At 36.7% G+C, this 26,017-nt stretch overlaps 1 protein-coding gene and 1 non-coding gene across 2 annotated transcripts in view; both read right to left on the minus strand.

Moving 5' to 3' along the window:
- The window catches only part of RAB3GAP2 (RAB3 GTPase activating non-catalytic protein subunit 2), a 109,087-nt gene that overhangs the window by 25,514 nt on the left and 57,556 nt on the right, over positions 1–26,017 (minus strand). Inside the window, exons 10-21 of the mRNA XM_064383521.1 lie at positions 19,556–19,704; positions 18,615–18,694; positions 18,398–18,487; positions 16,561–16,700; positions 14,395–14,611; positions 13,707–13,850; positions 13,394–13,476; positions 12,978–13,042; positions 9,206–9,296; positions 7,385–7,512; positions 5,769–5,982; positions 5,305–5,402 (exon numbers count right to left, since the gene is read on the minus strand). Coding sequence (XP_064239591.1) covers positions 5,305–5,402; positions 5,769–5,982; positions 7,385–7,512; positions 9,206–9,296; positions 12,978–13,042; positions 13,394–13,476; positions 13,707–13,850; positions 14,395–14,611; positions 16,561–16,700; positions 18,398–18,487; positions 18,615–18,694; positions 19,556–19,704 — 1,499 coding nt within the window. The remainder of the gene's footprint in view (positions 1–5,304; positions 5,403–5,768; positions 5,983–7,384; positions 7,513–9,205; positions 9,297–12,977; positions 13,043–13,393; positions 13,477–13,706; positions 13,851–14,394; positions 14,612–16,560; positions 16,701–18,397; positions 18,488–18,614; positions 18,695–19,555; positions 19,705–26,017) is intronic.
- LOC135277653 (small nucleolar RNA SNORA36 family) lies at positions 25,572–25,702 on the minus strand. The gene has a single exon (XR_010345259.1). It is a non-coding gene; the product is annotated as a small nucleolar RNA SNORA36 family (small nucleolar RNA).

Here is a 26,017-nt window from a genome sequence, read left to right on the forward strand (position 1 = left end):
GTCAGAGCCTCCCTGACAGGCTCACTAACCTCTGTCTCACTCCTAAGGGTATTTCAGCTCGGGGCCCTCTCACTGCAATTGGCGAACTATCCTATCTGTGCAGGAACTTGCTGGAAGGCACCCCTCTCTGAGCCAACATGAGACACACCAGCCTCCATTCCCACAGCTGATCTTGAGAAGGCCCAGTCTCAGGTCGAGCCCCTCCTGTTGCAGTTGAGGAATTACCTCACTTGTGCAGGAACCTGCTGGGTGACACATACCCATCTGAGCCAACAAAACAGGCCGGGCAGCCTCCTTTTCACACAGATCCTAAAGGGGTCCAGTCTCACTTCTACCCCCTCTCACTGCAGCTGGGGACCCATCCACCTGTACAGAGACCTGCTAGGATGCAGATGCACATGTGTCTGGGCCACCGGGACAGTCTCCTGGATTCAGGTCTCTGGCCAGCATTCCCACATAGCATCAGCACCCTCCTTGAGTCTTCCCTCAGTCCATGAAGGCTGGAAAGCCACATAAACCTCAGAGCTCTTGAGAAACCTGCAGCAAGCCTGGGCTTAGAGTGTCGTCTAGTATTGAGACAGCTGCACTGGGCACAAGCTCAGGGAATGTAACCATTAGTCAGCTTAGAATCCCTGGAAGGCGCTCTGAGGAAGGCCAAGTAAAAACAAAGCCAGATTGTGAAGACAAAAGTAAATACCTAATATATCGATGCATAGATACCACTATACTTCTACAAGCATCAAGAACATTCAGGGAATCATGACCTCACCAAATTGACAAAGTAAGGCACCAGAGACAGAACCTAAAATGAAGGAGATGTGTGATCTCTAAGACAAAGAATTCAAAATAGCTGTTTAAGGAAGTTCAACAAACTTCAAGAAAACACATACAATCTATTAAAAAATGTATCAGAGAAATTTTAAAAAGTTTGAAATACTAATGACAAAATCAAATAGAAACCTTGGATGTGAAAAATAAAATGAAAAATGCAGTAGAGAGCATCAATAGCAGAATTGATCAAATGAAAGAATCAGTGAATTTGTTGATAGACAATTTGAAAATACATAATTTTCAAGAATTATGTAGAAGAAAGAAATGAATGAAAAGGAATTAACAAGGCCTACAGGAGCTACAAAACAACATCACAAGAGCAAATTTGGGGTTACTGAAGTTAAAGAGAGAACTGAGAAAGACAAAGGAGTAGAAAGTTTACTCAAATAAATAATAACAGAAAACTTTCCAAACCAGAAGATATACATACACAGGTATAACAAGGTCAAGGGTCACCAATCTGAGTTAACACAAACAAGAATACTCTAATTTACAAACTCATAAAAGTCAAAGACAAAGAGAGAATCTAGAAAACAGCAAGAGAATAGAAGCAAATAACATATAAGATAGATCCAATGTTTGGTAGCAGATTTCTCAATAGAAATCTTATAGGCCGAGAGGGCAGTATGTTCAGAGCATTCAAGGAAAAAAACTGCCACCTAAAAATACTGTACCAAGCAAAGTTATTCCTCAGAAATGAAAGGGAAATAAAAGATTTCCTGAGACAAATGAAAGCTGAGGGAATTTATTGCTATCAGACCTATCCTACAAGAAATGTGTGATCTCTCAGACACTAAAGGGAGTTCTCCAAACTGAAAGAAAATGATGCTAATGTGATTGCTATACTAGTATTGTAATCACAGTGTTTAAACCACATATATCTTTAGTAAGAAGACTAAAGAAAAAACTATCAAAAAATAATAACAATTTGTTAAGAGACAATATAAATAATGTAAAATGATGATATCAAAAATGCTAAAATGCAGGGAGAAGGGAGTTAATTTGTATAGGTTTTCTTTTTATGGTTTGTTTGTTCCTTTTTTGCAATTGAAGTTAAGTTGGTATCAGTTTTAAATACTTGTTGTAACTAGGACTTTTTTTTAAGCTTCATGGTAATCACAGCGCAAAGCCTACAATAGATACACTAAAAAAAGCAATGCGCTATCAAAAGCAATAAATTGAAACATACTACAAGAGAAAATCATTAACCATCAAAAAAAAAAAACCCAAAAAAAAGAGGAGTTACACAACAACTAATAAACAAGTAACAAAACAGCAGGAGTAAGACCTTACCTAATAATACTGAATGTAAGTGGGCTAAATTCTCCAATTAAAAGACACAGAGGGAGCTGGGCACAGTGGTATGCACTTATAGTCCTGGCTAACTGGAAGGCTGAGATGAGAGAATTGCTTAGACCCAGAAACAAAAGTAATAATAAAAAAACACAGAGTGACCGAATGGATTAAAAAACAAAATCCAAGCATGTACTGCATATAAGAAACTCACTTCACCTATAAAGACAAACATAGACTGAAAGTGAAGGAATGAAAAAAGATATTCCGTAAAAATTAAAACCGAAAAAGAGCAGAAGCCATACGTATATCAGAAAGAATAGACTTTAAGTTGAAAACTATAAAAAGAGACAAAGGGGATGTTGAGGCAGGAGAATCCCTTGAACCTGGGAGGTGGAGGATGTAGTGAGCCAAGGTTGTGACACTGCACTCCCACCTGGGTGACAGTGAGACTCTGCCTCAAAAAAAAGGGAGGGGGCAAGACGGTAACTATATAATGATGAAAGAGTCAATTCAGCAAGAGGATCTATCAATAGTTAAGTATGTATACACCCAACAATGGAGCACACAAATATATAAAGCAAATATTAATATATTTAAAGGGAGGGACAGACTTCAATACAGTAATAATAGGGGTCTTCAATCTCACTTTCAGGAATGGACAGATCTTCCAGGTAGAACATCAACAAAGAAACATCAGAGTTAAACTACATACTAGACCATATGGACCTAATAGACATCTATAGAAAATTTCACTTGCTGCTGCAGAATACACATTCTTTTCATCAGCACATAAAATATTCTTCAGGACAGACCATATGTTTACTACAAAACAAGTCTCAACAAATTGTAGAACGTCAAAATCATACCAAGAATTTTTCTGACCACAACAGAATAAAACTAGAAATCAGTAACAAGAGGAACTTTGGAAACTGCAAAATATAGATATTAAACAACATGCTTCTGAACAACCAATGAGACCAAAAAAAGCAACTAAAAAGAAAATTTAAAAATTTCTGGATAAAAATAAAAATGGAAATACAACATACCAAAACAATGAATGCAGCAAAAGGAGTGCTAAGAGGGAAGTCTATAGCAATAAACGCCTCAAAAAAAAAAAAGACTCCAAATAAGCGATCTAACAATGCACACCTCAATAAACTAGAAAAGAACCAACCAACTCAAAATTAGTAAAAGAAGTAATAAAGATCAAGCAGAAATAAATGAAACTGAGAAAAAAACTACAAAAGAACAAAAAAGTTGTTTTACTAAAAAAGATAAACAAAATCAACAAACCTTTAGACTAAAAAAAAGGGAGAAGACTCAAATAAATAAAATCAGAGACAAAAAAGAAAACATTACAACTGATACCACAGAAATACAAAGGATCATTAGAGACTGTTATGAACAGCTTTATGCCAACAACTGCAGAAAAACAGAAAACCTCAACAAACCAGTAATGAGTAACGAGACCGAAGCAGTCATAAAGTCTCCCATCACAGGAAAGCCCAGGATCTGATGAATTTCTTGTTGAATTCTTTCAAACATTTGAAGAACAACTAATATCAATTATACTCAAACTATTTCACAACACTGAAGAGAAGGGAATACTTCCAAACTCATTTTATGAGGCCAGCATCATCCTGATACCAAAACCAGACACATACATAATAAAAAAAAATACATTAAACAGTCAACAAGCTCACAGAGGTAGGATCCCCAAATCCTAACATTTAACATGTGAATGGAGGCCAAAATATAACATGTGAATGGAGGGGTGTGAAAGAGTGTGCACTTGGCCCTCTGTTTCCATGCATTCCATATCCGTGTATTCAATCAACTGAGTTGAAAATATTCAGGAAAAAAAGATGGATTGTTGCATCTGTACGGAACATATACAGACTTTTTTCTTGTCATTATTCCCTCAACAATACGGTTTAACAATAATTTACACAGCACTTAAATGTTGCATAAGGTATTATAAGTAATCTAGATATGATTTAAGGTATACGGGAGATGTGCATAGGTTATATGCAAATACTACACCATTTTAACTTTTTTGTTTTTTTTAGAGACAGGGTCTCACTCTGTCACCTAGGCTGGAGTGTAGAGGTGCAAGCATAGTGCATCCTTGACCTCTGTGATTCAAGGGATCCTCATGCCTCAGCCTCTTGAATAGCTGCGACTACAGGGACATGCCACCATGCCTGACTAATTTTTTACTACACCATTTTATATCAGGACCTTCTGTATCCATGGATTTTGGTATGGTGGGGGAGTTTCCTGGAACCAATCTTCCATGGGTGCTGAGGGACAGCTGTGTATGTGTATATGTGTAGGGGATATGTAATAACAAAGAAGAACAAGGAATATGGGGTAACTTTCCTTTCTTTTTCAGAAAGGGCAAAAATTTAGTGTTGTATTTCCTCCTTGGATGATTCTTTTGTTTTGTATTTGTTATATTAGAGATTACATTCTAATATATATTCAAAGTTTGAAAATGTTTGATAACAATTTCATGTTGCTTTAAGGGAAGTTTATTTTTTTTTAAGATCTTTTTCATTGTAACATGACAGTTTTTTACTGATGATCCAATTCTACTGTAAATGCATACATACAGATGCTAAATTTATTTTAGGCCAACTATAGAATATGCTTCTTAACATTTACAGAAAATTGGCCAGGCACAGTGGTTCTTGTCTGTAATCCAAAAGCTTTGAGTGGTAAAGCAGGGAGAATCACTTCAAGGCAGGAGTCTGAGACAGCCTGGGCAACACAGCAAGACCCCCATCTCTATGAAAGTAAAAAAAAATTTGCCTGGCATAATGGCATGCGCCTGTATTCCCAGCTACTCAGGAGGCTGAGGTGGGAGGATGGCTTGAGCCAAGGAGGTTGAGGTTGCAGTGAGCTATGATCACACCATTGTACTCCAGCCTGGGTGACAGAGCAAGACTCTCTCTCTCTCAAAGTAAAAGAAAAAGAAAAAAATTTTTTACAGGGTATAAGAAAAATAAAATAATGTTACTCTATTAAATACGGTGATTAAAAGTTTCTTTGATCATTTTTAGGATATCATTCTATGATATCCTAAAAGAAAATGGTTAAAAAAAATAGAAGACTAACACTTCTGGGTGACATTTACAAGGAAGAACAGCATCCAGCAACCAAAAAAAACCTTACCAACAACAGCTGAGGGCTAAGTCCAGCCGACTCCAAAGTGTGACACATATCCTCAGTAGAGCTTTCTCCATGCAAACACTTCCAAAAAAAGAAACTGCCTGGTAGAACAAAAACAAAGCACATTAATCAATGACTACTTACCATTTGGACTAACAATCTCATTGAATCACAATCTGGAATTCTAGAGAAGCAAAACATTATGAGGAAAGAGAAATTAATGGTTCAATTTGCTTGATTTATTAAAGCAGAAAGCAAATATTGATCTAGTACTGTCTCTTTAGTATACTTACTAATACAACCTGTTGAGATCAGAGTATCTTTTGTTGGCCAAAAAATACAGTACATTAAATCCTTTCATTAATTAAATTTCAAAACAAACTGAATCTCTGAGATGCTATTATGTTCCTAAAATGCTTTCTTCTAAAAGAGGAAGGATACAAAGAACACTGTATTATTTTACGTACCTAAAGCCACATATTCCTCTTCACTTATCTTCTTTATGTTGAGCACATCCTTTTCATATTCTAAATATTCCAAAAATGTTTTTACAGGTAACACACCATCTTTATTATCAGAAAATCGAACATTTGTCCTGGTGTTCTCTTGCTTATATTTCTCCAGTAATGCCTGGAGCTTAAGCAGTTCTTTTTCATCAAGCCTTAGTAACACAGCCAAGTCCTTTAAAAGAGAGAACAAAAACAAAAACAAAAAAACAACGTTCCACATCTATCAACCACATTACCTGAACTGAAATTCAAGGCTGTCAGCAAAAATTGACTTTTCAATTAATATAATAGCTATCATATATTCTGCTTAAAACTTTACTTACAAATCACATTTCATGAGTAGGAGGTTCTTTAAATAAAGTAATCTTGAAACACTACATACTACTAAAAGTACCATTTTAGCATATTTCTTGCATATATCTTGAGGGTACTCTATTATCTTCTAGAATGTTAGTTTTCTTTCTTTCTTTTTTTTTTTTTTTGTAAGATAGGGTCTCACTTTGTTACCCAGGCTAGAGTGCCTTGGAACGATCATGGTTCACTGTAGCCTTGACTTCTTGAGCTCAAGTAATCCTCCTGCCTCAGCCACTTGAGTAGCTGGGACCACAAGTGTGTGCCACCACATTCAGTTAATTAAAAAAAAATTTTTTTTTTTTTTTTTTTTTGTAGAGACAGGGTCCCACTATGTTGCACAGGCTGGTCTCAAACTCCTGGGCTCATGTGATACTCCCACCTCAGCTTCCCAAAGTGTTGGGATTACAGGTGTGAGCCACTATGCCCTGGCAAATGCTACAATTTTAATAAACTTGTACTGCTATATAATCAGAAAAAAATGTAAAAGCGTGTCAAATGCAACTCTTACCATTCTGAGGAAACTAAATATTTGAATTTAAATGCTTAGTTATCAAGCAGTATAAACACTATAAAATAAAAACATAGAAAAACATTTCTCATTTTATCTACATATAAGTCCTGTATGCGGCTCTCAGGGATATAACCTGCTAGGCTTTCAAATTATTTTTATATACCATATGTACAAAAACATATTGTGGATGGGCATAGTGGCTCATGCCTAAAATCTCAGCACTTGTAAAAATAATGTAAATTTAGCAGAAAGGTACAGAAAGCTACCAGGAGACTTGGTAAAGAAAATATACCTTTAAAGCTTTAAAAAAATTCTTTTTATTTTTCTTTTTGAGACAAAGTCTCACTCTGTGGCCCAGGATGGAGTGCAGCGGCACAATATCAGCTCACTGCAACCTCCGCCTCCTGGGTTCAAGTGATTCTCCTGCCTCGGGCTCCCGAGTAGCTGGGATCACAGGCACATGCCACCACGCCCAGCTAATTTTTGTATTTTTAGTAGAGACGGGGTTTCACCATATTGGACAGGATGGTCTCGATCTCCTGACCTGTAATCTGCTCACCTCGGCCTCCCAAAGTGCTGGGATTACAGGCATGAGACACTGCACCCTGCCAGAAAAATTCTTAATTTTCTACTTCCTTACCACTGATTTTAAAAAGTAAAACTAATCACAGAGATTATTTTATATAATATAAAATTTGAGATTACTCACATTATCAGAGAATGGTGTGTCTAAATGAAAATCAATGGAATTTAACTGACTGACAGACTCATAAAGTTGTAGCAATTTTAGTTTATTGGCACAAAACTGTAGCAATCCTTCGTCAACAGACTCAAGTTCTAAAAGGCAGAAGAAAAAGTATATTTAAGAGATATGTTTAACAGACTCATAAACAGGCTTTTCTTTCACTAAATCTCTCAATATTACCTAATTCCCTGATGCTCTGATGTATTAAATATTGAGATGCTTAAGCTATACCAGATTTTGAAAGCAAAGATAATTTTTCTGTCATGACAAAATGTCTTTTTAAATAAAATAAAACGCTCTAAAAGTAGGGGGATAAAAAAGAAAAAAAAAGAAGGCAGAAATGTCTTCATCTAATACTTAAAATTTAAAGAAATTATCTGGAAATACCTTTGAAAAGATTTTCCCTGACTCCATAATTCATATACTATATCAATATTTATATCTAATATAAAACAAATATTTATTCTTTAAAAAGGGAGACACTGAAAATCCCCCTAAATCTTATTTTAAATATAGTGTCATGGAATATTGTTCAAGTTCTTAGAGCCATAATAAAATTGACCATACAAAATAATTAAAGTTTTTAGGAATCTCAATTTTACATAGAGCTTGAAACTGATGATTTTATAGAGCTCCAAAAATGGTGTTTGATTTACTACCAGACCAGTGAAAGGTAACTTTTCACTTACCACATTTTGGGATTTTGTCAATGCCTTGAGGGGTAGGAGGGTTTTATAAGTATACTATGTTTTTAAAAAGAGGTGTTTATTTCTGACAAGTGGTATACACTAAAGGAGTTCACTATTTGCCAATGTCAGTTTTATGTATCTGTTAAAAAAAGGTTAAACGAGTCTCAAAATTAGGATGTTTGAAGCCCCGAAAAAACAAATTATAATTTGTTTAGTAAGCCACTTTAAGCTGCCTTACACATAATTAAAACACAAAGCTGGTTTTACACAATTAATATGACAAGCAAAAGTCACAACTAGATGATACCAGTCCACTGAACACTACAATTTAACTGATGTTAGGAATTAAGAATAAATTGAATTTTTACTAGTTCAGTTGGATGGAATATGGTGTTACAACCCCAGTTTCAAGTGTAATCCTTTTTCAGACAAATACATTTTGACCGATTGATTGATTTTAAAGAATAATGTGATAGTACAGACAAATTTTGAGCAGCAAAAAATGATCAGAAAATTCAGAACTAACAATCCGGTTGTTGTCTGTGACTTTGGAAGTCCTTAACTCTTGTTCATGAGGGAAACTGATGGGAAAATACAGATATTATACACTAATAGAACATTAATACAAAGTACAAATATTTTTTATTATTATCTTGATCAAAATGACACTATGCACCCCTCTGGAGAAATCTGTTCCCTCTTGTGAAGCTGAAGAAAACAAAACGGCAGCAAGAGAACTTGGTTGTTTTTCCCATACCACCAGATAACTTCCCCTTCATTCCAATGGCTTTCACAACGTTCTACAGCTAGATAAGAAAAACAACTACTTATCATTCTATACTGACATCTTTCCTCACAATTAAAAAAAAAACCTTTCCAATAACAAACAGTCAATACATTCATAGACAGCTTAGATGAAGATCAACTACATACATTAAACGGAATAAATAAGATTCCTCATTTCACATATATATATCTATATATATCTTCCATATTAAAGTAACATGATGGTATCATAAAGTCAGTAGCTTTCTATAATCAGAGTTACAAAATTTGAGTTGAGAACATAACCTCCTATCAGTACAAACTCTATTACCTTGATTTTTTAAAGTGTCCATTAAAGTCTGAGTGATGTTTCTAAGGCAAAAAAATGGTAAACGTTCACTTGCCAAAATGCTTTCCAAAGCCTAGAAGAAAGATATTGAATAATTCTAGTAATTATAAGGCAATGATTTTTTTAGCTTGTATTTATGCCTGCACTTTCACTACCTCAAATTTCAAAGGGAAGCTCTATATTTAAGATGTTTTAGTGTACATACCTTAAATCTCAAGTTGCATTGTTAAGTAATATACAATCAACTTCATGTCACCAAATATGATATAAATGACAAAAAGTCCAGGCTGAGAAGAAAACAACTAGAAGGCAACAGCTACTTAACAGAATAGCCAAATCCAAACAGAAACAAAGATAAGCTATTTACCAAAAGAAGAGTTTGAATATGCCTATACTATCTAGGCATAAATGAAAAGCAGAGGTTATTGTCAGGTCAATAACAAAAGCTGCCAACAACTTAGTTATAGCTTAATTACTGCATTTGTGCATGGCAGACAGAATCTACAGGTTATGCTAGATAGATACAGTACCTACCCTACCCTACCTCTCTCTCCTCACCCCCACAGATATTTAAGATTCTTCATAACCAGTCCCAAAATATCCCTTCATGCCTAAAGTAGCAAGTATCAGAAACATCAATGAGTTAGACACAGCAGTTAAAGGTCATATTTATCCTTTCATGTTAGCACATTCAATTGGATTTTAATCAATGAGATTAAATAGTTTAAAAAGTAGGCTGAGAATGTGGGATGAGACAAATATCCGATCATAACACAAGAACCTCTGTGTGTTTGTGCAGGAGAAATAGGCTTAGAGGGTGGCTCAAGACATTGGTCAGGCCTATAATGAAGCAACTACCTGGAAGCAATAAAGAAAGTAACTAAAAGAGGCAAGAACCCAGGACAAGCGTAACCTGCTCCTGTTCTGCCTATGATTACACAGGCTAGCAGCTAGCTTACCTTCTTCCTCATTATTCAGTCTCCCAAAGTCTAAACTGGTTTCTTCCCTCCCTTCAGTCAGTCTCACAAGACATATAACTTTTGTTTCTGGGTTTTCCAGCATTTTTAATAAAATTCACAGCTTCATACATGATTCAGAAGTATTATTTAAAAAAAAAGAAAATCAAGAAGACAGTTTGCATTATGCTGGTTTCCCAATTTTGTTAATTCTATAATTTAAAATAAGAAGAAAGATGGCATCAAAATGAGAAGAACTGTGTGGGTTATGGCCCTTTCTACTACAGATGTCTCAAACTGTCTCTCTAGATGCCCACTTTGTCATCATCATGTCATCTTTAACAACTGAGACTTTGCCCTGAGGAAAATGAGAGCCAATTAGCATTGTCAGTAGAATGGAAAACACGATTAAAAATCACATAGACTTTTCTGTTCTACAATAACACAGTAAAAAGTGTTTTAAAAACTGACTGTATCAGAATCACTATTCACTAAATTCTCCCATGTATGTAGCTGTAAAATAGTAAGAAACATACATATTGGTGTATGGCCCCAGTACCTGACACAGAGTTCCTGTAATTTCCTGAATAATGGAGGTGCTAGGAGTTTATTTTATTCTAATGTTTGGTCTCTGCCCTAGTTTATGAGTCAGAACTCTTAATCCCTTTGTGGACAGAGATGCTAGGAGAACCTTTTGTTCTAACATTTGGTCTTTGACCCCCAGTTTCTAATGGGGAGCTTCTAAGACCTCTAATTTCCTCGGTGATAGGAGAATCTTTTGTTCTAATGAAGCCCCTCATGGTGGGCTCCTGGAAAGCTTCAGAATAAGGAGTTGGTTGCCAGTGGAACTAACCATATATTTGAGGATTGGAACTTTTAGCCCAGCCCCTGACCTCTGGGGAGCCACGAGGGGCTGAAGACTGAGTTAATCACCAACAGCCAATGATATAATCAATCATGTCTACATAATGAAGCTTCCATCAACACCCAAAAGGACAAGGTTTGGAAGAACTTCTGGATAGTAGAGGTTGAACATGTAGAGGTTCCTGAATAGTGGCTTGCCAGGAGAGGGAATGGAAGCTCTGCAACCCATCCCATATGATTTACGCTATGCATCCCTTCCATCTGGCTGTTCATCTCTACCCTCTGTATTACCCTTTTAATAAATGGGCAAACTAAGTAAAATGTTTCCCTGAGTTCTGTGAATTGCTCTAGATGAACCCCAAAGAGGGGGTCATAGGAACCCCAATTTATAGCTAGTCAATCAGATATATAGCTGACAACCTACTACTTGTGACTGGCATCTGAAGTAGGTAGAAGTCTTGTAGGACTGAGCTCTTAACTTGTGATGATCTCATGCTATTATCTCCAGGTAGATGGTGTCATAATTGAATTGAATTAGAGAATAACCAGCTGGTGTTAGCTGGAGAATACCCCAAAGAAATTGACTGGTGTGTGGGGGAAAAAAAAGCCCAACATCTAGTGGCAGAAGTGTTGACTGACTGTGTAAGAGAAAAGAAAAAAACTACTGTGATACGGTTTTTTTCTTATATTTTCACAGTAGCATTATTTTACATGCTGTGAATTATAAAACTTTATTTGGTAAGGTTCCTACTTGAAGGGGCTTAAAAGGCCTAAAGGAAAAAAAAGTTGCGGAAGTTATGACTAACACACGAGATAATTAGAAAATAAGTAGTCATTAACTATCCAGCTCTGACTGAAAGTAGAGTAGAAGTTCAGAATTATCCATGGGGATCGAAGCATTATGTAAGAATTTATGGAGTTAGGACTTGAATAGCATTATGAGGGCTTTGGATAGGAGGAGTGGGAGTAAAAGAAATCACCAACGGTGACCATATTATAACCACGAGCCTGGCAAAAAGTAACAGTCTGGCAATACCACGGAATGTTGAGACTGTGGAGTAACAGGGACTCGTACAGAACAAGTGGGAATATAAGTTAGTACAATTATTTTGAGAAACAATTTGCAATCAACTAGTACAGCTGAGGAAGCTCACACCCTAGCAATTCCACTCAGGTATAAACTCCAGAGAAACTCTTGCATTATGTGCACGAGGAAATACGTACACAGATAAGCAAAGCATCATTGTTTGTAATGGCAAAAATCTGAAAACAACCTAACTGTTCACTGATAGGACAGTGAATAAATTCTAGTCAGCAAGTGGAATTTGTATGGCATAGTGAATGAATGAATTACAACGATAGCTACATACACCAATATGAATGACACAGAAACATAATCCTGAAAGAAAAACTAAAGTCACAGAAGACATAGGGCATGACTCCATCTATATAAAGTTTGAAAAGGCAGGAAATGCATCAACAGGTTTCAAAGAAGCCACACAGAAATGACGTAACTATAAAGCAAAGAAAAAGAAAGAACCACAAAATTCTAAATTATGGTTACCTTAGGGATGAGAGAAGGGAATGGGACTGAGGAGGGACACTCAGGACTCTTCAGAGTTCCTGGTAAGATTGCATTTCCTAAGGTGGGTGGTCATACACACATATTTCTTATATATATATATATATATATATATAATGTAGGGATGTGTATGTGTGTGTATATAAAACACACTCAGATGTATGGTAATATATATATATTTTTAAATGAGACAACAGGAACTTCCACATGAAAATATAGAAAGGGATAAACAATAAAAACATGAAAAGAAGACTTCAGCCTGCCATGTTTGGGGGAAATAGGAAAATAAAAGATTTTAAGAAGGATGTATTATAGCTACTAGCAGGAAAGTTCACATATTATATACACTTACTTGTATTTTGGTTGCAGGGTATTTAATATCAAGAATTAATTCCTTTATTTCTGTTTCAACCAAATCTATAAAGAAAAAATTAATCAAGATAAAATTTTAATTTTTATAACAGTGAAACATTATTCTGAAAGAAAGTGAACACATCTATACTATCAGTGAGTCTAAAGGATTTTTGGGTTCTCTCACATTAATGTTTCCTTGTTATAAATTATAACACCCTCTAGATGGCAGACTTCATCCTTACAGAGCAATTCCAATAAGTACAGGTGATCACTTGTATCACTTGTACCTCACCTCATTCTGAAAAGGAGTTGGGCTCATCCATGGATTATTTTGATTGCTCCATTCAGAATATTTTATTGATTCAAAAGATGATAGAACAATATGCTTTATTATTAGCATGACAGAATACCTACCAAGATTGGGAGCTTTTGTTTTCAGTAAGGCTGCTAGTTTCTTCACTAGGTGCATATCCTTGGCTCGTTCACTCTTCTTATCACTAAAACAATAAATATAATAAGTTCTTACAGAATATGAAATTGTTTTCTTTCTAACTCTGACGCACTCCAACTATTTTTTCCTTTATGTGTTTCCTATTTAACTTTAAAGATATCAGTCTAAAGACAAACGAAACAACAAAATAGCAACTACAAAACAGAGTACAACAAACCTAGGAACTAGGAAAAGTTAGCAGAGAAGCATCAATCAGCAACCCTGGATACACCTTACCTCAGTGCTAAATGGAAGGGAACATTCACTGTTTTCACACCTCCAGACACTGGATCAACAAGACAGATCTGGTAAGTCTGTGGCTGCCAACTCTGACTGGTAACATTATTTAAGCCCATTATTTTATATCCAGGATACAGTAGCCTAAAAAAACCACAAATTAATATGGTAAAAATATTAGAACAAGGAGAAATGCCAAAAAGTGTTTTTATTATAGCTACGGAACCCAACATTATTATCAATTTAGGAGCATTAATAAGGCAACTAAATACTGATAGCAAACACATAAGTAGAGCAGGGCTCAACTAGCAGAGTTCTGCTTCGTTAAAAGATTCTATAAAATAAAATGAATACAATAAGGCCCAGGTTTCAATGGCAAACAAAGCATTCACCTCACTTATCGCTAGGGTAATCTGAAGGAACCTTTCCTTTTGAGCCTTCACAGCCTAAGTCAGGGACAAATGTCAGCAAAAGCTAACTTTAATTCAGTAGCGTATCATGGCATTTGCAACTTTTTTTTCCTTATTAAATAATTATAAACCAGGCACTCACAGGAAAAACCACAATAAAGAATATTGTAATTCTCAAACTTGTAATCTAAAAAGGAGCTTTAGTAAAGCTTTATTTTAATAAAAGCATTCCTATTTTTCATTTTGTAACCAGCACAATGCCAGTATTTGCAGCTTACCTGCAGTGCTTCCCCACATTGAAAGCTCCTACTCTAGGTCCCTGCTGTGTGCTCCACACTTCTAAAATTCCCCTTCTTGGAGCATAGATCACAAGGAATTGAGCTACTCGACTTGGACCCTGAGAATTTCCAAAGGGAGACAAATCTGTCTTTTCTGGTACTCTTTCATGGAGGTCCTCTACAATTTGAATCCATCCAATTTGTGCATCGCGGTACCCTTAAAGACAGGGGGAAAGGGAAGTTAATTACTTAATCTAGGTTCCATAGTAGCCTCCTGAAGTACTCTGGAATAGTGGGGGTGAAGTAAGAAAAGCTATAAAAGTATATTTTTTTATTATGGAATAGCTTAAATAAAAAATGATAATAAATAATAACCAGTCTATCACTAAGACTTATCAATTCTTAGTACTTTGCTATATTTGCTTCTGATCACTTTTTCTTTGAAAAAGAAAATATTGGCTAGGCACAGTGGCTCACACCTATAAATCCAGCACTTTGGGAGGCCAAGGCGGGTGGATAATCTGAGATCAGGAGTTCGAGAACAGCCTGACCAACATGGTGAAACCCTGTCTCTACTAAACACAAAAAATTAGCTGGGTGAGGTGGCACATGCCTGTAATCCCAGTTACTTGGGAGGCTGAGGCAGGAGAATAATTTGAACCCGGGAGGCGGAGGTTGCAGTGAGCAGAGATAGTGCCATTGCACTCCAGCCTGGGCAACAAGAGCAAAACTCAAGAAAAGAAAAGATTATAGATATAATTGAAGCTACCCGATTACCCCTCCTGATCCCATTCCCTTCCCTTCCCAACCAAGCCTTTTGGTGATATGCAGATGGAGAGAAAATATGGGCTACAAGGCGACCCAGGAGGAAGGTCCTGCATGGGAGAAGTAGCTGATGCTGTCTTCCATTTTAGGGTGGCCCCTCTTATAGGCAATTGATCCTTCTTTCCAAGTACACAATGGAAAGGAAAACTGAATGCATCCGCTGCAGAAAGACAGGCAATGATGTAAGGAATAAGATTGCCACAGGGGATTTGGAGCAGTCAGTACAGCTTTGTCTTCTGTATTTTAGAAAAGTCTTGCTGAGAACACACCTTTGATATTGTTTCAGAAGACAAACACCAAGGAGAAATGATGTATCTGCAGTACTAAAATTATTTCTACAGATACTTAGACATGTAGTAGGTAAAGACTGCCTGCCTCTTTCTGTCACTGCAGGAGTTCTTTGGCAAGAAGGTGACAGTGGCTTCAATCTGGTCCAGAGTAATTTAATGACTTCAATTCATAATTCCACAGATTTTAAAGGACCTACAAGATTGCACCATAAATTGTGGTCTACACTGACATGTTACTATTCCAGATGATTCTAAATAATGTAATGATCCCTTCTTAGTCAGGGAGATATTATTTTATTCAGGGGTTGACAATGTGCCCAGTTAAAAGATATTTTCAAGTCTCCCTTATAGTTAGATGAGGCCATGTCACTAAGTCCTGGCTAATGTAGATAATGGTTGAAGACACTTTGGGGAATATCCTCAAAGTAGATTGACTTAGTTGTCAGGAGAAGCCTTCTTCCTTTCTGCTTCCTTCCTGGAATGCAGATAAGAGGGTTGTCTATGAGAACCTTGAGTGGGGAAGCTACAAGGAAGAAGACTGCGTTCCTGAAAATACTGTGGTCTGTTACTCAGGTCTGTTACTAACAGCTGAATGAAACTCCTAAGTGACATACTTATTGACACACCAGGTGGACTGACCCAAGCATATGGATATAAAAGTCAAGTAAGTGAACATGGGTTTTGCTATCTTAAATCTGAAAGACTTGGCATTATAGATTTGGGGAGAACATTTGGCTCAAGAATGGCTTTGTGAAGGGGAATAAATGTAGCAGGGGCAAGAAACTGAACTCAGAAATTGACAATGACAGTGAGAATTGAAAGAAAGTGCATAAGGTAAAGGTTAAACATGGCTATGAGGTGATCGAACCTAAAGGATGTATCAACTGACTACTCGATCAAGTCGTTGCTGATCCGAGTTCACGTCAAAAAAATAAAAACATGTAAACATAAAGAATTAAACAGAATTATCAATCAGAAGCTGAAGGATGATAACATTGCTCAACTATTGGGGTAAAAAGTAATTGTTTTTCTGGATTGTTGTAAGAAGTACCTTTCCACATGCGTATTGCAATTCCTCTAGCTACATCCAATAAAATAACTCTGCCAAAATCATCTGTTACTGCTGCCAGCGTGTTACATGGAGACAGACATATGCTTTCACCATGGCGTCTAGAATCCGGAAGTCCAAATCTGATATTTAAAAAGAAAATAAAAGCTCAAATCACATTCCAATTCAGAAACATATAACAGAATAATGAAATGCATAAATGAAATAGGCTGAATCTGTTTTTACATAAAGAAATATGAATTTTGCCTGGATTAATAATTTATTAATCACAACTGACATTTGTAAAATAAGATATATAAAAGAAATAAAACCACAGTTCTATGTAGGTTTTCAATAGATACCCACAACCCTATACCTTTAGAGAATATAAAGTATACCTTTATTTGATTAAGAGTCATGCCATAGAAAATAATGTCCTCACCATCAACTAATTTTAGAATTTGCTTCCACACAGGCATCTTTGTCTATTTTAAGTTCTTCCTAATCTTTCTCTTTTTTGTAAGATATCATATCCTGCTGACACCAATCTGCCTGAAGCAAAAACTTTCCTTTTTCTAAATAGTTATCTCTAAACTGCTGTTGGTCTACAATCAACCTCATGAGAATTGTGAGTAAAATAAAAGTAAAGAGGTACTAAAAAAGAACTAGGAAACTCATTTTGAGAGAAGTCCCTGAAACAAAGATGCTCAAACTTTGTTACATCTATTTGAGATTCACAGGACCACTTGGCTAATTTCTTGATTCTTGATATTAGGAAACGTGATATGCTACAATATATTTTTTAAAAAGATGAAAAAAACTTAGATGATATACTTCAATAAATTTTAATAATTAGTTGGCTCTCTTTAGGTGAAGAATATCCATAAAAAGGAGGATAAATAAACAGAACTATTTCCCTTCATGGTGGTACTTTATACTAGGTGATAAAAAATGATTTTAAAACAAAACCAAACATTAGAAAAAATCCTTCTGTCTAAAAAATACTAATAAAAAAGAAACAAAAATCATGCTCCTTCCACCAAAAAAAAAAAAAAAAAAATCTCACACATATACTAGTACATTCTAAAGCACTACTGAAATAAACAAGGAAGCACAGGCCAGGAGTCTTGTCTAAGACTGCTTGAATACACGACTCCTGCTTTTACTTTTTTACTTTTTTTTTTGAGACTGAGTTTTCCTCTTGTCCCCCAGGCTGGAGTGCAATGGAGCCATCTTGGCTCACTGCAACCTCTGCCTCCTGGGTTTGAGTGATTCTCCTGCCTCAGCCTCCTGAGTAGCTGGGATTACAGGCAAGCGCCACCATGCCTGGCTAATTTTTGTATTTTTAGTAGAGATTAGGTTTCACCATGTTGGCCAGGCTGGTGTCTAACTCCTGACCTCAAGTGATCCACCCAACTCGGCCTCCCAAAGTGCTAGGATTATAGGCGTGAGCCACTGTAATCTACCAAGATTATATTTTTTAAAAGAAATCACTAAGAACTTTTAAAGTTTACATAACTTAGTAACAAACTAAACTTTTCAAAGAAATTCAACAGCTATCACTAAACCAATTCTCTTAAGCTAAGTTTATTTGTTAATATGCATATTTAAGAAATACATCTTGAATATCTACTATATAACAGGGATACAGCTGTGAACAAAACAGGTCAGAATCACTCTTCACATAGTTTTACATTCTAGTGGGGGAAAAAAAAATCCCACTGTAATGGCTTTCAGAAGTTCCAAAGACTTATGAGATCAGCAAATCAACCAAGCCTATGAAAAGACCATAAAGTACTTTTCTAAAAGGCCTAAAATTTGAGAAGCATGATAGACTTGCCTTACAGCTAATGGGGTAGCTGGCTCAACCTTTGGCTTTTGCTTCTGGACAGCTTCTTCTTCATGCTTACCTTTCCAACCAAGCCAACCACTGAAAAGAAAGAAAACTTAGAATAAAACTGAGCTTCCAAGGTTTTAAAGTCCAAGCTACCAAAATATAGGTTAAAAGCAAGCTAGACACAAATGAGATATTTTTTATTTAATTGTTAAGTAATTACCTGGCAGCATTAAATAAAGCAGAAGTAAGTTTACTTGCAACTGCTAGTGCAACATGGGATAATAATGGTTGTGTGCTTCCCTGAAAAACAGAACATTTGAAAGAGAAAATTTAGTAGCTTAGAAAGAAACAAACATACTTTCTAAATAAAGCTTACTTTAAAATACTTTGAAAAGTTGTAAAGGCTGGACTAGCAACTCAGCTTCTTTCAGAGTACAGTAAAAAGTTTATTTTAGGAGCAATATAATAAAAAGTTTAACTCTATAGTTTAAAAATAAAATCATCATTAGCCTATGTTACCATTAGAATTTCCCTCTTTAAATTCCAATTCATTAAAATAAATTTTAAACTAGGATATTAAGATTACATTATTCTAGCTGGACTAGCCAACTCTTTTCTCTCTTTATTTATTTATATATATATATCTATGCACACACATACACACACACACACATTTTTATAAAAGTAAAAAGATATTTTGGACAATTCTGAGAAGCATGCTTTTTAAGTGAGAAACAAGAGCTGCCAAATCTAACACTCAACTTTCCCCTATTTTAGGAAGCAATTTTCACCACTTATAACAAGCATAGTTGGCAGTTTGTTCTGTCTTTACAAATTCCTCATTTACTCAAATCCCTAGTGAGCTGACATCATTAACAAGCCTGAGCTTCTGACTATTGCAGCAATATTTAAAGAAATCTCAGCTATCAAAGAACTCAGGGCTTCAGAAACAAAGAATTTTCTTTTATACTGATTTTAGTACCTTTTTAGTTAATCTAAAGAATTTGGAAGTAAGCTAGTTGAGTTTAATGTTAGCTTCAATTGAAATTTAGAAATGTAAACTGCTTAATCTTCTAAAGCTAAGCAAGTTACCATATCCAATTTGTAGACAAGTTTTAAATCAAGAGTGGCCTTACTCATGATCAGTGATAAAACTCATACCTCTAAAGCATAGAAGAAGCCGGTAAATGGATTGGACCCTACAGTGATATACTGAGACATGGCAGGTGGACTATTTTTAATTGCTGCATTAAATCCACCTATATTGGAGGCAGTCTTCATTTGATCAAAGGGGGACAGAGTCATAATACCTAATGATAAAAAAAAAACATGTGATTTGAATGTACAATGTTATTTTGATCATTACATTTTTACTTCAGTTCCATTCTAAGATGCTAACTCCTTAGTTTTATTCAAACAAAAGTCATTTTAAGAGTTACAAAATCAACATCAGAAAGTATTTTGCTGGGCACGGTGGCTCACTCCTGTAATCCCAACACTTGAGAGGCCAAGGCAGGTGGATCACTTGAGGTCAAGAGTTCGAAACCAGCCTGGTCAACATGGTGAAACCCCATCTCTACTAAATATACAAAATTAGCCAGGTGTGGTAGTGGGTGTCTGTAATCTTAGCTACTTGGGAGGCTGGGGCAGGAGAATTGCTTGAACATGGGAGGTGGAGGTTGCAGTGGGCCGAAACCACAATTGCACTCCAGCCTGGGCAACAGAGCAAGACCTCGTTTCCTACCCCAAAATTAAAAATTCCATCTATAATTTCTATAACCTATAGAATATAATAAAACCAAAATTTATTTTTTTGAATAGATACAAAACTCAGAGGTACCAGAAGTATATAGTCCACTTATATCCCCAAGTACCAATTCACATCTTTTTTTTCTTCTTTTTGAGACGGAGTCTCACCCTGTCACTCAGGCTGGAGTGCAATGGTGTGATCTCAGCTCACTGCAACCTCTGCTTCCCAGGTTCAAGCGATTCTCTTGCCTCAACTTCCCTGAACAGCTGGGACTACAGGCGTGTGCCACCATGACCAGCTAATTTTTGTATTTTTAGTAGACATAGAGTTTCGCCATGTTGGCCAGGCTGGTCTCAAACTCCTGACCACAGGTGATCCGCCCACCTCAGTCTCCCAAAGTGTTGGGATTACAGGCATGTGCCACTGCACTGGCCCCAATTTGCTTTTTAGTAGCAACAACCAATGTAATTGTTTCTTATGCTGTCTTCCAGAGGTGTTGTATACACACAAATGACAGAACATCAAATAAGTTGATGTGTGCCTTTTTGTATTTAATAAAACATCAAGAAGACATCATTCTTCTCAATCATTCTTAGTATTCTATTATATAGACATAGCATAATTGATCTGACCTACTGGTGGACATTTGGGTCATTTCCCATCTTTTGGCACTACAAAGAATTCTACAATATATATATCCTTAATGTCTTTGCACACCTATATACGTCTATCTATACTGTACCTATATACATAAATTCTTAAAAACATTAGTGCAGGGTCAAACAGGATCTACATTAAAAAAATTTATTTTTTTGAGATGGAGTCTTCCCCCATCACTAAGGCTAGAGTGCAGTGGCACTATCTCAGCTCACTGCAACCTCCACCTCCCACGTTCAAGCAACTCTCTGCCACGGCCTCCCGAGCAGCTGGGATTACAGGCACCCACCACCAGGCCTGGCTAATTTTTGTATTTTTAGTAGAGACGAGGTTTCACCATCTTAGCCAGGCTGGTCTTGAATTCTTGACCTCATGATCCACCTGCCTCGGTCTCCCAAAGTGCTGGGATTACAGGCGTGAGCCACTGCGCCCGGCCTTTAAAAAAAATTTTAAGTACTGCTACACTGCATTCCATAAAGATGGCGCTAACTTATACTCCCACAAAAAAAGCTGAGAGTACTTGTGCTCTGTATCATTCCAAAACAGTGAGAACACACACTTTTGAATGTCTGCTCTGTAGTTCAGAAATCCCCAATGTTTCATAACGGAGACTTACTTTTCATTTCCTTAAAACTCTAAGAGCAAAAATAGCTTGAATGTTGATAGCCATATGCCTGGGTGGAGTAGCAGAGGAAAACCCAGTGTCATTTAATTTTACCTGACTGGCAGAGAGAAGAGGGGAAACTGAGCTTAGAGAGCTAGGAAGTAAGGAACTGCTGCTATTCTAACATATGTGGACTCAGGCAGTGTCTTCAAACTTGAGTACTCATACGATACGTGAAGACACCCCATTGAGATAACCTAAACTCAAATATACCATAGAATGAATCAAGAGTTACAGTTTCTATTGCTCCATATACCTTTTTTTTTTTTTGAAACGGTCTTTCTCTGTCACCCAGGCTGGTGTGCAGTGGCACGGTCATGGCTCACTGCAACCTCGGCCTTCTGGGCTCAAGCGATCATCCCACTCCAGCCTCCCAAGTAGCTGGGATTACAGGCGCAGGTGACCACACGTGGCTAATTTTTTTATTTCTCATAGAGAAAGGGTTTTGCCATGTTGACCAGAGTGGTCTTGAACTCCTGAGCTCAATCGATCCCACTCACTGTGGCCTCCCAAAGGGCTAGAATTATAGGGGTGTGCTGCTGTGCCTGGCATTACTAACTTTCATATACATGTATTGCCTCCCCTTTGCCTGAAAACTGTCAAATAATGAATTTGTACTTAAGATGAGTCCTAGGAAAGGAAATTCTTTTAGTGAGTTCATAAGCAAAACATTCACTGGATTTATGGGAATTAAAGTGATCAAACAAATCCTTGGACTATTTTTTTAATTCCCATCCCACTTCCTAGAATATTATAAAATATCAGAACACCTGTCTCATAGTCATGAATGAATCCATGATTCAGTAGACAAAATGTTTTCATTACATTATAAAATTTGCATAAATGTTGCCTGACTCCACCAGAACATGATCAAAGAGTAAACTGTAAGACATATAAATTGAAATTTAAGTTTTAAAATAGCTTCTTAACATATTCCCATGCAATACACATGGGAGTGTAAATTGATACAAGATAATCCACATAATTTTGCAGTAGATATAAATTTTTTAAAGGATTCTAATTTATAGTAAGGAAATAGCTGATCAGTTCCTTCCATCCTTGCCACCAATGATCTTTTCATTCTATAACATAAACCTTTTCCTTCTATAATGTAAATCTACAGATTTACATTTACATTTTCAATGTCATGCTTTAGTTCCTGTCATCAGCATCTGTAGATTCTTTGTAACCTTGATTTCAAGCATACCACACTTACACCACCACTTCCTAGCTTTCCATCTCAATTACTCTAGAAACTCCCTGCAGTAATTTCACAATTTCGAGTTTCAAATAATTAATCTTACTATTTTTTCCACCATTTATCAAGTACCTTTGGGATCACTTCGCTTTTTATCCAGCTTAGATTTGTGTTCCATCATCACCACTTTCTTGTAAATACCCACAACCTCCCTACACTTGTCTCCCTCTACACATATACTCCCCTGGCTAAATCTTAACCTTGGTTGACCTAAACTTTCTGCACTCTCTGCTCTTGAAGCAAAATAGCTGATCATTGCTAAGAAAAACAATATCTCTGGGTTTCAAAGTAAGGACAACAAACAAATGGACATAAAGGTTGGTCCAAAATCCTTCTGACCTCCTCAACTCTCCTTCCCACCCTTGATCCTTTGAAATCTGGTTGTTGAAGAAACCAGCCTGTTTGAGACTAATTTCCCACAGTCTACATTTTGCTGACTACATTCCTATAGCATTATTTAAATATTTTTCTGCCCTCTATATTGCTACATATTGGTACTGAATTTAGGGGGCTGTTACCTTTCGAGTCATCGATTTTAGCACTATATTTCATTAACTTAAGGTGGTATGGCTTATTTACATCTCTTTCTCTCCCTATATCCTTCCAAAATATTTGTATCTCAATTTATTAAATTCACTGTTTTCATTATTAGGAATTATATAACTCACTGCTGAGACACTACTTATTATTATTTCCTTGGCTGTGCATTTTTTTTCTGGAGTTATTACCTTGTCATTTAGAGTTTTCCCTGAGCATCTGAGGCTTTTCCACATTTTGAAAGACATCAAAGTCCCTCTCAATATAAATTTCCATAAAGTCAAACTCATTGGATGATTTTCTAAGTCTAGCAGAGTGGCTAAAAAGGCCTCTTTGACAAAGTGATATATAAACAGAGACCTGAGTGAAGAGAGGGAGAAAGTCATGTGACTAGCTGGTTAAAGTTTTCCCAGCAGAGGAAGCAGTAATTCTAAATGCTCTCGAGTGGGAATATGCTTGTTGCGTCTGAGGAACACAAAGGAGATCCAAGTGATAAAACACAATGCACAGGGAGGGGTATACTGCAGGAGACTGTGTCAGAGTACCATAAGCCAGATAAGGTTGGGCCTTGTACCTCACAGTGAGGAGCAAACAGGAGAAGATGATGTGGGAAAAAAAGGAGGAGCAAGTTTGACAGGAGGAAATTAAGAATTCAGTTTTGGATAAGTTTGATATCTAGGTAGAAATTGTTCAGTAGGGAGCTGGAAAAATGAGTATGAGGCTTCAGGAAGAGGTCAGGACTCCATAAAAATGGAGATACTGGGAATCTATTCCTTGTCTTTTTTTTTTTTTTTGAGACAAAGTCTTGCTCTGTCACCAGGCTGGAGTGCAGTGGTGCCATCTCAGCTCACTGCAACCTCTGCCTCCCAGGTTTAAGTGATTCTCCTGCCTCAGCCCCCCAAGTAGCTGGGACTACAGGTACATACCACTACACCCAGCTAATTTTTTGTATTTTTAGTAGAGACGAGGTTTTACCATGTTGGCCAGGATGGTCTCCATCTTCTGACCTTGTGATCCGCCCACCTCAGCCTCCCAAAGTGCTGGGATTATAGGCATGAGCCACTGCGCCTGGCCTGGGAATCTATTTCTTATGCTCCTTGTCATTTGGAGAGCAGGGGGTGAAAATACTTATTCTTAAGCCTATATTAATTTGGCTTTCATCCTCACCATTCTACTTTAACTGTTCATATCAAGAGTCAATAACTCCAGGTTGTCAAATCCAACAGACCTTCTTTTCTTGAATTCTACGAAGCATTCCATAGTAAATTGCTCCCTCTCAAATTTATATCTACAATCCCAGCTTCCTCCCTGAACTTCAGACACTCATGTCCAATTTGTATATTTGATACCTCTACTTGAATGTATAACTGTGTCAGAAGTTAGCCTGTAAAAACATAACTCATTATTTGCCTACCTTAAGTCTCTTCCTCTCCTCCTCCTTATTCTCATTTCAGTAAACAGTCTCATCATCCACCCTGTTGCTCAAACTTAAAAATTAAGAAATCCTTAATTCTTTTCTTCCTCTTATTTCTCCAAACCATCCCTTAGCAAGTACAAAATGTATCTCAAATCTGTCTACTTCCTTCCAACTCCAGTGCCTCCACCATAAAGCCATCATTCTCTCTTGCATGAATTATTGTAATATACTCCTAACTGGTTTCCTTGCTTTCTTCTACAAGCATCTCCCTAAAGAACAAACAGAGAGATATGTTTAAATGCAATCCCCTACTTAGAATCCATCAATGACAACCATTGCATTTAGAATAAAATCTGACCTCCTTATCCCTATGTGATTTAACCCTAGTCTGCATCTCCAACCTAACCTTGTCCGGTTTTCCCCTCACTCTTTATGGCCAAGTCACACCAACCCCCTTTCTGTTTCTTGAACACTCTGAAATCTTCAAGGCTCCCACACCTATATCCCTGATGCTCCTCTGCCTGGAATGCTCTTCCTACAGCTCTTTCCACAGCTGGCTCCTTCTCATCCTTCAAGTCTCAGTCTGAATGTCACGTCCCTGGAGAGGCCTTTCCTCACTAGTCTACCTAAAGCACCCTCTTCCTTTACTTTCTATCATAACCTTCTATTTATTTTCTTCATGATGCCCACGAACAGTCTGATATTATCATATTTATTCATTTAGTTTATTGTTTGTTTCCCCATCACCAAAATGTAAGCTTTATGAGGGTGTGTCCTGTCTATCTTGTATTTCTAGCACAAATACTAATAGGTACTCATTTATTTGTTGAATAAATTAACCAGACCTTTACATAAAGATGTACATACAATAACGTTTATTGGACCTTTTTTTAATTTTGTAGGCTGGGGATAAATGAATAGAATAATATTTTCTATCCAATCATTTTCCCTAGCCAGTTTCAATGTTCCAAAGTTTAATTAACAGAGCAGGGAAGTTCCCCTGAACTGAACTCAACACTTTGGAATTTTGTAGCATTTTTATGCTAGCAAAAAAGTAGATACACTGAAATGTTTACCAATAGGTTTTTATTACAGAGTATTCCAAATAAGAGCTATGCAGTAAATAAAAAGATGGTCTATGTGTCAGAAACCTTGTTAGCCCCTCTTGAGTCATACTCCTTCCTTTTCCCCTTGCTCTTTCTCTCCCAGTGTCCAGTTTGCATAGAATGAGTAGAACTTGGCCAAGTGAACAAACACAGAGGAGGCATCCTAGCCAACATGAACATAGATCTAGGGGTAAAGTGTATAGTGTGCTGGAGAAACAATCAGTGTTTCCTCCT

Source organism: Aotus nancymaae, unplaced genomic scaffold, assembly GCF_030222135.1.
Source record: "Aotus nancymaae isolate 86718 unplaced genomic scaffold, 86718_ANA_hifiasm-v0.15.2.pri h1tg000032l_0, whole genome shotgun sequence".
Classification (NCBI taxonomy): domain Eukaryota; kingdom Metazoa; phylum Chordata; class Mammalia; order Primates; family Aotidae; genus Aotus; species Aotus nancymaae.